The sequence below is a fragment of the Heterocephalus glaber genome, unplaced genomic scaffold (assembly GCF_053883595.1).
Source record: "Heterocephalus glaber isolate CG9 unplaced genomic scaffold, H.glaber_assembly_v1.0 deba00001472, whole genome shotgun sequence".
NCBI lineage: Eukaryota > Metazoa > Chordata > Mammalia > Rodentia > Bathyergidae > Heterocephalus > Heterocephalus glaber.
In genome coordinates, this window is record NW_028258315.1 from 34,497,223 (window position 1) to 34,510,542 (window position 13,320).

Here is a 13,320-nt window from a genome sequence, read left to right on the forward strand (position 1 = left end):
CAGAAGGCACTGGCCATAATGGTTAGGCACCTTGTGACACACGCTAAATATTAATACTCTACAGATACATTAAGGAACTCATTATTAGAACAAATTTCACCAGCTTCTTCTTGCTCTTTAATATTGCTTTTAGAAAACACATAATTATGTTTGTGGCTTGTGGTGTATTTCTATCAGGCAGTGTTGAACTTGAAATCGATTTAAATAGAAATTATACTATAACAACCATCAGGTGTTACTGCTGATATCGTCCATGCTGGGCACTTGTGGATAAGCCTATGAGGTAGCAGACAACAGTAAATGAATATAGATGTTTGGATCTGACTCTTTTAGGACAGGAACAAAAGCATCACTGAGATAGCTCAGGATAGAACTGCCTATACATTGAAAGAGCCTTATAAAATAGCAGGTCAGATCTAAAAGGAGAAGGCCTCCTTGAACCATACTTTCTGCATACTAATCTAAAGCAAATTTATTCATGACTTTGATCCCTACCACCTATTCCCATCTAATTTCCTGTCATTTTTACTGAAACCTTTTTAAAATACATGAGTCATTTCCAGTAAACATTTCCCAAAAGATCCAGTGTCTAGCTATAGCAAATGACTGTGGTCATAGAGGCTCAAGGGCATAGGCAACATCCACAGGGTCAGACAGACTAGATGCCAAGTCTGGTGCTTTGGCATCACTCCAGCAAACAACTGGAGGGATCTTCCCTCAATTAGATATGGCTGGAAGATAGCTGTTTTCCTTACACTGTCCATAAATGTGCCTCAGTCAATTTTGAAACTTTGTGTACAGAGGGGTCTCCTACTTCTTGAGCTACACACTCACACCTCCAGATTGTCTCGGCACAGATATTTATCCATCTTAGGCAATGTCAGGGAAGAATTTAAAAGTGATTCAAGGGCTGGGGATATGGTTTAGTGGGGGAGGGGTTATTTAATTCAGATGAATTAAACCACAGGCAAGGAATGTTCTGATCACTGGAAACTCAAACTAGAGGCTAAGGAAATTAAGACTGTTGGCATTTTCTTGCTTTTGTCATTAATCTGCTACTTCACATGCTGAGGAATATCTTTGTGCACTAAGACTTTGATAATTAGCATAAGAAATAATTTTAAGAATCAATAAATGGAATTATATCAAATTGAAAAGCTTCTTCACAGCAAAGGAAGCAATCAACAAAGAGACAACCTATAGAATGGCCAAAAGAATTTGTCAGCTATTCCTCAGAGGACTTATATCTAAAATATATAAAGAGCTCCAAAAATTAGACCTCCCAAAACAATTCTCAACAAAAAATGGGCAAATGAACATACACTTCTCAAAAGAAGTACAAATGAGCAATAAGCACATGAAAAAAAGTTCAGCATATTTGGCAATGAGGAAATTCAAATCAAAACAACACTGACAGCCCATCTTACTGGAGTAAGAATGGTTAATATCAAGGACTACGAAAACAACAAATGCTGGTGAGGCTGCAGGGAAAAAGAAACCCTTCTGTATTGTTGATGAGGATGTAAACTACTTGTACAACCATTATGAAAATAAGTATGAAGACACCTCAAAAAAACTAAAAATACAAATTCCAAGTAAATGTAATGTAAGTAAAAATAATTTAAAGAGAAAAATAAAAGTGAGATGATAGGAAACAGGGAAACAGAATTTGATGAAGAAGGCAATCACAGGAAGGGGAACTGGAGAAGGGGAGAGAGGTAAGAGACAGAGGAAAAGGGGACCAAATATTGTCAAGATAATTATGTATCACAAACATGTACTAATAAAATATATAATTATTATGTACCACAAAAAATATGGTAATAAAAAGAAAACTGGAAGATAATTAGCAACTCCAAACAGTCATAACTTTTAAACGAGTTGCAAGTGCTTATATATGTCAAGATGACCTACATTTTAAAATCTATTCTTCAAGCTTTGTTTTCATAGCAAAAAGTTAACAAGCATATTAAGGCTTTTGCATTTATTATTTATATTTGCTTGTATATGTAAGGCTTTACTCTTAAGTACTTATGGAATAATATTTGATGACTTTGGTTTCTAATCTGAGATGTAAACAAACCAATGATTTCCATTCCTGAGAGTCTATCTACTTAACACATAACCTTTCATGTATAAAAAATATAGCCTCGTAGTCTAAATAAAAACAAACATCTTGTGGATCTGCCATTGTTTTCTGTTACAGGTATCACTAATTACTCACTTTTGGGTGAGAAATATTGCAAACAGGGCTGCTAAAATATCCATATACATAGACAGGTAAATACACATGCATAAATTAAAAGCACCCCTTAAGTCTTAGTCAAAGTAGCAGAAAACAAATGAACAAAAGAAATTCACATGAGACTGAATGAAAGAACTAAGTCAGGAATAGGATGAAGAGGCAAAAGCACTTCCAGGAACCAGCATGGACCCCACAAAGTAAGAAGCAGCCAGGAATCACACCCCGAGAGCCTCACCCGGCAGTTGAGCAGCGTGTACAGCACGTGATCCGGGGTGGTCTGTGCTCTCCACTGCAAGACCTCAGACAGGAAGAGGAACTGCAAGGAGGCACAGGAGGAAGGGTCAGGCTCTGCAGTCTGGTTGGAAAATCTCGATATTTAAATCAAAATACACTGCTTTTGAGTGTCTTTAAAATACTGTGCTTATTCATAGAGGAAAGAGGCCATTTGTTTTTAGGACTATCTTGACAAATGTATAATCTATAGAAGAAGAAAATGTTTATACTGTATGCTTTTTAATGCAGTGATTTGGAATTCACTGCACCTATTTAGATTGACAACTCAAAGACCCAGTCCGTGCCTGTAGGTAGCAAAGTTCTCCAAATGTCTGCCCAAGGGGAGCAGCTGATACAGTGAATCTTTCCTCCTGGGGCTGCCAGAAGAGGCAATGTTGATTTCTGTGGACTGCAATGAGACAATGAGATCTTTTTTTTTTTTTGTACTGGGGAACTCGGGACCTTGCACTTGCCAGTTAGGCAGCGGAACCACTGAGCTAAATACCCGGCCCTAGATCTATCTTGTTTTTTAAAAAATGCACACATTTATGTTTTTAGAATGGCAATTCCTTAGTGGCATTGAGCTGCATTATATTAATATTACATTGATTCCATCTGTAGTAAAAAGGACAGCCCTATTTCATGTCAGGATACAGAAAATATCCATGTATAACCTTAGTCCCTTTTGTTAATAGAAATGTACCACATGAGTGGGGCATTACAGTGATCAAGTGCTTTCAATTCACAATTGTTCTTTGTTACTACAGTGGCAGTGTTTTCAACAGTTGATATCACGTCACCCAAGTCCATACGGAATGGGACCACCTTTTGGCTATAGGAATGGGACCTCTTTTGGTGAGCTTCAAGCACTGTCAGGGCTGAATGGTTACAACAGGGACTCGCAGCTACACAGGACATGAAGTATGATGTTGGGGGAGGGGACACAGGCTGGAGACCACAGAAGCCTCGAGGATTTTCTCCAGTAAGGAGGTCTGGCTGCCAGAGAGCTAAGTATGAATGCCTTACAGCAGGCCACATGGGATTCACATCAGGACTGGTGGAGATAATTAGAAATGAGGGGTGAAGGGACACTAAGACAGGACAAGGATTTCAAAGCAGTCCCATCAGTCCTGCCAGTTGTGGGATGACATCACTGACTCATTTCTGTACTGCTAATACAATTTTAAAACATCATATAAAAATATATATTATATAATAAACATTTTTCTTAGAAAATTATAGGGACATCTCTTGCCAAGACAGAGGGGAGGTAGGGTATCATCACTAAAGATACAAAATCGGCATCAGATGGGGAACTGCCACAGCAAGAAACTCTAGGGACATCATTCTGACATAGCACCTTGGTTAGTGCTTGAATGGGAGGGACACAGCCCAAGTTTCGGCACCTACCTTGCGGGCCTGATCATTGTCTTCTATCTGACCCAGGTCTCTGCCACTCGCTTGGGCGATCCTCTTTCCAGACACCAGGTTTCCCACCATCACAGAGGCAGGGCCAATTTCTGGAAAGAAGGAGAAATAAAACCTTGAGGAGACAAAAAATGAAATTCCTTAAAACATGACTCCCATGTTTGATATAGAGCTTATTCTAGGAAAACCCTTTGAAAGATCTGGCTTTGAATAAGTCTTATTGAAACAGGTTTCGAAGAAATCACTAAAATGGTAACAATGGCAAATATAAATATGCTCTGATTAGGGGTTATACAGAAACGATGCCCCTTGGTGCCCCTCCAAGTCCAATGCCTTTATTTTCCAGTGAGTGTAACTCCAGAGGTGCTGAGACACATTCCCAGAAGGGATTACAAAAATGATAGAGAAGAGAAGTAGAGAACTCGAAAGCATGATGTATTTCAATGCTAAGTGGTTGACTTTTGGGTTATCTCTGCTCTTGTTCTCTGGTGTTTTTACACAAGAGTTGACAAAAGACAAAATATTATACATTTTCAATAAATACCTCATGGGATAAATTTAGAGAATAAAGGGACAGGATACAGAATCACTTATCCATATATTTTATAGACTGTGTTAAAAGGTTTAAGGTTTTCTATCAGGCCCACAGTGAGATGTGGAAGAAGGTACCAGAAGGCTACTGCAAAATCAAAATTCTTTCTTACTTCACTGTTGTTGACTCAATTCCCAATGCTCTTTCCTAGTTTATGAGAACAGTCTGCAGGAGCCTTATTGCTGGAGTCTGTATAATCATAAGAATACGCCTTATATACACAGCTGAATCAGTTCTGAATTTTCCTATGTGGCAGTTGTGGACAGACTGTCTTTTCTTAGGTCTTAATAAAGTAACTATGAAAGAGTAACAGACTTTTCACATTTAACAAAACAGAACAGAAAATTTGCTAACAGAATGCAAACTGGAGTGAAGGGTGCTGCCACTGTGGGAGAAGCAGGGGAGCAAATTGTTCCTGCAGGGTAATTAAACACCCTGAGAGTCTGCATCCTGGCTTATTAGCTGCTCCTTTCCTATCTTTAGGATTTTTTTTAATGATGTATCTTATTCTTCTTGGTTACTGAGGGCTGGTAAGAAGATTCCTCTAAGAAGCCAACTTGGAAACTGGCCTACACTAGTTTAAAGGCTTCTCCACAATTCGTTTAAGGAATTCAATGTAAGGAAGGAAAGCAAATTTTTGGAGGGATATGGGGTATTTACAGCCATTTACTTGGCATTTCTTTGTCACTCTCCTTCTTTTTCAATCTTCTCTAAGGTTTCATTCTGGTTGCATTTTCTGAAGGTCAAGTTTGGGACCTTATGCATTTCTTTCCCAATGTGGATCTTGACTGTTGTTGAATCTCATTTACAAAATTTTTCCTTACTTAGAATCAATGATCTCTCTCCCCACTGAAATGAGGTGGGCACATAGGAAACACCTTTTAAAAAAAAGCTCTTACATTCAAACACAGCCTCTCAATTTAAAAGTATAAACTGGGATATACCCTGAAGTGTGTATTTGAGATTCACATTTATTCTTCCTCTTCCTACTCCCACTTATAGATTAACATATCTGCAAGCTAGCAACTTTATCTCTAGTATTAATGAATTTCTAGCACACAATGTTTAACAAATTCATGCAGGGGACAAGGGCAGAAGTTTCATCTTAGAGCACAGCAAAAACACAATTCTGACAAGAAGCAACATCTTTCTCTCAGGTGTTGGGCCCTGTGTGAGCAATTCTTCACACTGTCCTCCAGCAAATCCGACAAGGTACCCTCCTGGGAATCTGTAGCTGTGGTATGATGTCTATTTTTATAACTTTCATAATACCATTGGTAACTCATTTGATGCATTAAAGGTCTACTAACACGTTTGTATTCAGTTTCCTAATCTCACACTGTTGTTAACTGAATAATGAAGAATTCATACAGTAGAAAAGGCAATTTCATTGTCTATAAATCTTTAAAATTTAAAGGGTTCCATTTTAAGCATCCGTCAAAATCCTTAGGCATAAATATCCTGAATAAACGTTTGCTTTGGCTGCCAATAAGGGCCTGTTTAGAGTGATCATAAATGTTTATCCAAAGGAGGCTTAGAAATAATCTAGTCTTATTTCTTCAATGCTCATATGGACACTGAGGCCTTGGGGCAACATCCTCTAACGTCTTTCACAGGCCATCAGAGCTAAGGAAACTGACAGACAACTCAGAGGTCTTCAGTTCAGCTTCCATTTAGTATTTGTTTAAAATGGTAATAAGGAAAAGAAGTATTTGTCTAAAAATGAAGGACAGTAATATTGAGGGGGCTGCAGGTGTATCTCAGGGGTAGGGCAAAAACTTATCATATGTGAGGCTCTGGAGTTCAATCCCCAGCATAGAAAAAGATATTTTTGTGGAGACAGAATTATATTACCTTACCTCTTAACAAAAATAGCATACCATCTGTTTACATATAATATAAATATATACTATATATAATTTTTTCATTTTAAAAAAGTTGTCAGTCACTTAAAGCTTTATTTAATAAGCTGCAGTACTGAAACAAACAGTTTCCAGATCTGCTGGATCATCCCTTCTCACCCCATCCTTCCTGAGGAAGGCTTTCTTTAGGCACCCTGACATTTGCTGAGGCTGCCCTGGCCACAGAGTGTGACTGGCATTAACTTTGGCTCATGGCTAGGTTTTCCTGGTTATTGGGTTTCTTCACATTAAGCAAATGAGCTGAGATCACTGGCTATGAAATTCTATGAAGTATTTGCAAATGATCCTCCCTACAATAAAAATCTGACATAGACAGACACCACTACAGGAACAAAGGACAAACAAATTCCCAGGCCTTTAGTGTATCCCTCCTTAAAAGAATAACTTGTGTTTTCTTCTGAGTCAGTCAGAAACTTATGTTGTTTTTCTAAAATGTGTAACTTGAGTCCACAGATGCCCAACAGTTAACTAACAGTAGAACAAAGATTGACATTCAGTTTTGTATCCTTTATTACCTTAAAACTTTGAATACAGGTACATTACTCATTTAAGAAAAGTTAGCAGAACCAAGGTTAACAGTCCTAAATTTACCTAGTCTATCTCATTCCCTTTCAAGACAGAAGAGACTAAGATAGAGTAACTACAGTAATTTTCAGGATTCAGATCTACCTGGTTGCTTCTGCCGAGGCTTTGGCAAATTCGTGACGCAAGTGTGGGGGCACATCAGGACATTGCAGGGGTGCAGTGAGCCCTCCAGGAAAAGCTGCTTTGTTTCAGACAAGTGGATCCCACCAAGTGGGGTTTTGGGAAGGGTATTTGCTGGTACCAAGGCCAGGCAATAAACTCCAACTTGATGTATACTGTCAATGGCCTAGAATATGTTTTTAAAAAAGGTAATTATAACAGGAATTATAAGCAGTAACATTTAATAGATGGTGTATTTAGTAAATATTTATACACACAAAATATTGTCTATAACATGCAGAGGCATGCCCAGTAGGAATAGGGCTCTGGGTGTAAAAGGGCTAAAGCAAGAGACAGGGTTTTCTCATTACCTTTATCAAATTAAATAATTTTATGCAGGACCATAAACAATACAAAAGGGAACTTGAAGAAAGCATACTGTCTCAAGATCCTACTAAAAACCCAACCTGTGACTTCCCTGATGCTTTGCCAGCTCTTGACCTCTACCGAGTGCTCTGTTTAGCTCATTCCCTGCACAATTCATAGGATTTCCAATCAAGTAAAGCAAAGGAAAATGGGCACCATATGGGCAAAAGCACAGTTGGTCAGGGTCAGGCCATAATCCTAGCTGAATGAGAGAAGGTGATACTAAGACAAGAAGGAAGCTTCACAGCAGGGTGGCGAGACCTGGAGCACCCTGCTCATCCACTGGAAGCTGTCTTCTTCTGTGGAGTCCGGCCTCTGCTCCGCCACAATCACTATCCTCTCATCGTGAAGGACGGTCACAGAGAACACAGCTATCCTGTGGGGACAGAGGGGAATGCACTGTGAGCATGTGGCAGAGATGTTCTCCTGATAACTCCTGTCCCAGTATGCAATTTTGCAAATCAAAAGAACACTGAGATTCCATCTTATTCCAGTAAGAATGGTTACCATCAAAGATTCAAAGCATCAAAGGCTGTGGAGGCAGTGGGGAAAAAGGGAGTTCTACACTGTTGATGGGAATTTAAACTAGCATAACTCGACGAAAATCAGACTCCTCAAAACACTAAAAAGGGAAATTCCATTTGGCCCAGCTAACCCTCTTCTGAGTGTCTTTCTGAAAGAGTTAAAGACATCATGTTACAGTGATACATGTATACCTATATTTATAGCACCACAATTTGTAAATAAATCTCAGAAGTGGTCTATCTGTCCATCAACAGATGAATGGATAAAGAAAATGCGGTAGTTATACATAATAGTGCACTACTCAGCCAAAAGAAGGATAAATTTGAGTATGCAATTTATAACCACTGATGTTTACATAAACTCAGGAGATCATGGCTCTTATTATCCTTCACAGAGGCAAATGAATTGTAAACTCCTGCACAAACCCTAATGTAAGGACAGCCTAGAGATGAGCAGACGACAACCAGTACTTGGAAGACATAGCCACATCTCTCTTTGAGGCTGCCTATGGTGCTTGGATTTGGTGACAAGGTGTGTATCTTTCAGTATAGATAGAAGGAGTAAGCATATGATCATAGGACCTACTGACGTTTAGGGACCCTTACTATGCACATCTTGAGTGTGCACCTATGAAGGAATAGTCTCCACATCAGAAATTTTCTGTTTTAGAAATCATGGGGTCCTGTTAAATCTGTCTGTCTTGTACAGTCAGCATGAAATTGTAAGCACTCTACATATCTTGCGCACCCCTTTTCACAAATAGGTTCTATTTTAAAGGCAATCCATAGGTAGCAATGGTATAGCCAGTATCTACTTTCTCTTGGTTCCATTTGCTTACAAAATTGAAATAAGATTTTAAGGACATTCTTGACATTCTTCAAATCAGCAAAAACAAACCAAACCTTTCAGGAACTACAGGAACAAACTTAACATTTACTAAGATTCTGCTAAGTGCCAGGTAAGGTGAGGAAGGAGGAGCAAGAAAGCAATCACGGGAGATTCAAGAGGTAAAGGAACACCTGATTTTCTGTACAAACTGACTCATTATTGTCTTCTGGTCTCTTGGGCCTGCACTAAGATGAATATTTGGCTCTTTATTCTGTGAAGTTATTAATTAGAAATCAGTTTTTGTTTTGTTTTGAAATAGGGTCTTCACTATGTCACTCAGGCTAGCCTTGAACTTGAGGCAATCCTCCTGCCTCAGTTATAGGTCTGAACTACCATGTCCAACAAGTTTTTCAAATGGATATTTTTATTTAGCTTAGAAAGAAGCTAATGAAAATTCATTTAAAGAGCTGAGAAAACATCTATAACATCTTAGACATTCTGAACTGGAATCTCAGCATTTACCTGAGTCCAATTGCTTCAAATTTCCAGAAAAGGAAACTAAGTCAAAACAAAGAAATTCACGCAACTTTAAAACCCTTTACAACCATATGAAAAGTGCAGTCTACAGAAAAGTGTACATTTCACAGATAGGTACAACTAACCTTCCCCTGTAGACAAATTTCATGGGCTCCACGGCCAAGGCTGTCGCCACGATGTCATCAGCATTGTGTCTGCGCCCACTGACTACCATCAGTCCGTCCATCTTACCCACCACAAAGACCAGCCCGCCAGGGCCAACGAACCCCAGCAAACCTGTCCTTATGAACGGGTATTCGCTGATCGGAGCACCTGAGCTTGTCATGGGAAACACCTGAGGAGACAGGGGTTCTCATTAGGCACCTGCTCCATGGCCAGCTGATTTAAATCTTAACTATTTTCCTGAAAGTACCTGGAACTGCTGCCCTATTTTCAATGACCCTATCAGCATGGAGGCTCCCATAACAGATGTTGGCAGTGTTCAAACACGGGAATGTCCAGCCCATGCTTAGCAGAGTATCATTCCCTCCTCCTGGACCTCTGGGTGATGTGCAGGGCCCTGGGGCTGGCTCCTCCCACAGGTTCTGAGCCTCACAAAGAAGGCAGCCAGACATCATCATCACTGCTCACAAACACCACTAAAGTTCTTTTGTTTATAAAACTATAGCATGAAAGTGATAAATGGGGAATCAAGGTGGAGTGTAAACAACATATGTGAGTAGTAAAGTAACACATCTCTACTCATTAAAATGCTATTTTCCTTTATTGCAATCATGTTGAAAAGAAAAATGTAAAGAAAGCAAATCAAATAAGTTCAAACTCTAAACATTTTTTTTCTTCAACCCTGCATATAAATTACTTGAAAAGGAGGGGAGGTTATTTAGACTGTACCCAGCCCAAGTTTCAAAGAGCATTTGAGAGCTGAATTTACACTCAGCAGAGCCATCCTGGACAGTGACCAAAACAGCTGTTCAGTTACATTCTAAGCTCTAGATATTCAGGAATATATCCCCCAAACAATTTATATTTTTTTATACATAACCAGATATTGTGCTGCTCCTAAGGCCAGACATCACTTAGTAAAAAGATAAAAGCGCTGAGAATACCATGTTGTAGCACTAAACAATCGAGCTAATGAATTCAATCTCCAATGTCTCTGCTCACCACACAGCACAAGTCAGCACACCATACACGTGCATAACACACAACACCTACTTGTGTATGCATAACATTCACACATAATCACCACACAGGGGTGTCCATACCACACACATACTAGTTTGTGCCACTAAGATTATTTAACATTCACATTTGTTCAAGTAGATTTGCACAAGTTCTCCCCTAGCCAGGTTCAGTGCAGGCTGCAAGACTGTGAAGGGGAGGCAGCTGGCTTCCCCATGTGAGACATATAGGTACCTGTTCCTTCATCATCTACCTGTCACCCAGCACTTGCATTAAATAGGTAAAGATGAGAGCAGCAACAAATGAGAAAAAGAAGGGCTCATTTTTGAGAAATTGCTTATTCTATTTTTACACTGGTTATAAACGCCAGAATAATGCCCCAAAACAAAATTTATCAAAAACAAAAATGGTAGGAGAAAATGCAACCATTTTAATACAATAAAACATAAAAACTGGCTTTCTGAAGATGGAACCATAGACAGAGCTCTTGGCAGAGGATCAACCTACCTCAAAGGTGTTCTTGGTCATGCCAGAGAGGCCATAGTATGATGTTCCCGTTGCAACTGCACACACACACAGCTCCCCGATTTCATCTGTTCTACACAACTGAGGTATCCCATCTGGCTTCACTGAGCACATGATGGCTGAAAGTAAACCCGGAGAGGGAAAGAGGGGTAAGAATGAAAACAGGAATATGAAAGAAGACAAACGAATAAAAATAGAATCTGGAACTAAACTCCAAGTGTAATGGCCAGGTACTCAATTTCCCTAAACAGAGTGATTATTTTTAAAGTCGCAAAATGTCAAATTTCATTGTAGTGGCATCAATAATGTCAACTGCCTTAATTTTAGTGTGTAAATTATAGTTAAGGGAAACACCACTGTCTACCATTCAGGTACAAGGATGATGTACAGAATAAATGTCAGGGACATATGCTGCACATAGATCAGCAAAATGGGAGCAATTTCCAAAGTGAAAATTGAACTCTGGAAATTAGGAAACATGAAATATTTGCTTTTAAGTCTTTGAAAGGTTCTCTAAATTTAAAGCAGAATTTAAGCCTTCAGAGTCCTAAGAAGTTATAACCTTTGATTTCAAATTCCCTGTTAAGGCGAGTCCTTCAGAGAACATCACATCACCTGAGGGCTTCAGTGCACACTGCAATGATGTGGAGTTCTCACTAGACTAGCCACACACACTTTCATGCCTGCACAGAAGCATCCTATCTACTATCACTGTAAACCCCAGGTGTGATTAGGTAGTTAAGGAGTCTGGTGCCATGGAGAGGTGGTGTGCACAGATAGTGAAGATGGTGCTGGTTAGTAAGTCTACAACTTCCAGGAAACCCCAAGGTGGAATTAAGGGGTCTAAGAAATGGCACTAATGCCAACATGGAAGTTAAACTCACAGTAAAAAAAATCACATTAAACTACACTGAAATATTCACCATCAGATTGGTAAAAATCAAAACGTTTAATGACACACTGGGAAAGGAATTGGAGAAAGCAGTCTTGACGTCTATCAACAGTATCAGTATAGATCTCTATAAACATTCGGAAAGACAATTTAGCATTGTCAAAATCACATGGGCAAGTTTCCTTTGAAACATACTCATTTCTAGAACTTTTTCATTAGATACTCTCCACACCCATGCAGCCTGAAACTGGAACAGGGTCCTTCACCACCTCAATGCAGCAGCAAGAAAGTGAAGCTCACCCAGACCAGGAGGGATTAAATCAATCAGTATGCATTCAAACATAATACCATATCGCCTGGAAAAGAACAAGCTCTCTGTCCACTTACAAATGAATTTTAAAATACAAAACATGAAGACATATACAGTACTCTATCATATGGGAAAAAAGCCAAAAACCCTAGAAAGATAATACCCAAATGCACATGCATGCAAGCCGTGTTTGATCATTTCTACAGCTCCAGAGTATTTCCCACAAGAGACCTGGGATATGGGTGGATGTCTCCAGTGGACAGAATGAAAGTTTTTCATTAAATAACCTCAATCTTTTCATGCTTCTACCATGGGAATCTGTTTATTTGAAAACGAGGGGTTTTTTTTCCTTTTCTTTCTTTTCAAGAAAGAAATGGAGCCAGAGAGCCTGGGTAATGCTGGGAAGTATGCAGTGGGCCTGGGACATACAGAATTTGGAGGATATGAAGGTATAAACAAAGTTACTATGATACTGCAGAGAATTTCCAGGGTTAAAAGAGGAACAGAAATAACCTAATAACGTTTGAATTAGAAGAGTATTGGAAAAAAGCCCAGCCCCACCACATACTACAACAGAGAGGGACAGTGAACTCCATCTCTATGGGGCCATCTGTCCGCCAGGGACTGTCTCAGTCCTTGGATCCCTGCAAAGGTCCCCTTATAACTCAAGTTTGCAGCACGAGCTAGCTGAAGGATAAGCAGCATTGCTCAGGTGTGGATATGATGTCCTACTATGTACAGTACTAAGGAAGGGGCTTGATTATGGGTGGAAACCTTGGAGAAAGAGCCCTTGCTCCCACTCTGGAATACAAAGTGAGGAGCCTAAATGCTGATGCGTGTGGTCCCGTGAGACAGGACCCAGGGAAGAGCATTTGGCAAATAAGGCAGGAAGTCCTTATGTATCTGTAGAAATAATTCCTATGGCTTTACTGCTAAAGGCACACTTCACAA

The 13,320-nt window shown here is 39.5% G+C and overlaps 1 protein-coding gene across 6 annotated transcripts in view; it reads right to left on the minus strand.

The window, feature by feature from the left end:
- Positions 1–13,320, minus strand: part of Dip2c (DIP2 acetate--CoA ligase C (putative)) — a 436,072-nt gene that overhangs the window by 64,276 nt on the left and 358,476 nt on the right. For all 6 annotated transcript variants that reach the window (XM_013075790.3, XM_004854585.3, XM_004854586.3 and 3 more), the window contains 6 exons: positions 11,150–11,286; positions 9,586–9,794; positions 7,832–7,946; positions 7,130–7,331; positions 3,929–4,038; positions 2,481–2,561 (listed from right to left, as the gene is read on the minus strand). In XM_013075790.3, the coding sequence (XP_012931244.1) occupies positions 2,481–2,561; positions 3,929–4,038; positions 7,130–7,331; positions 7,832–7,946; positions 9,586–9,794; positions 11,150–11,286 (854 nt within the window). The remainder of the gene's footprint in view (positions 1–2,480; positions 2,562–3,928; positions 4,039–7,129; positions 7,332–7,831; positions 7,947–9,585; positions 9,795–11,149; positions 11,287–13,320) is intronic.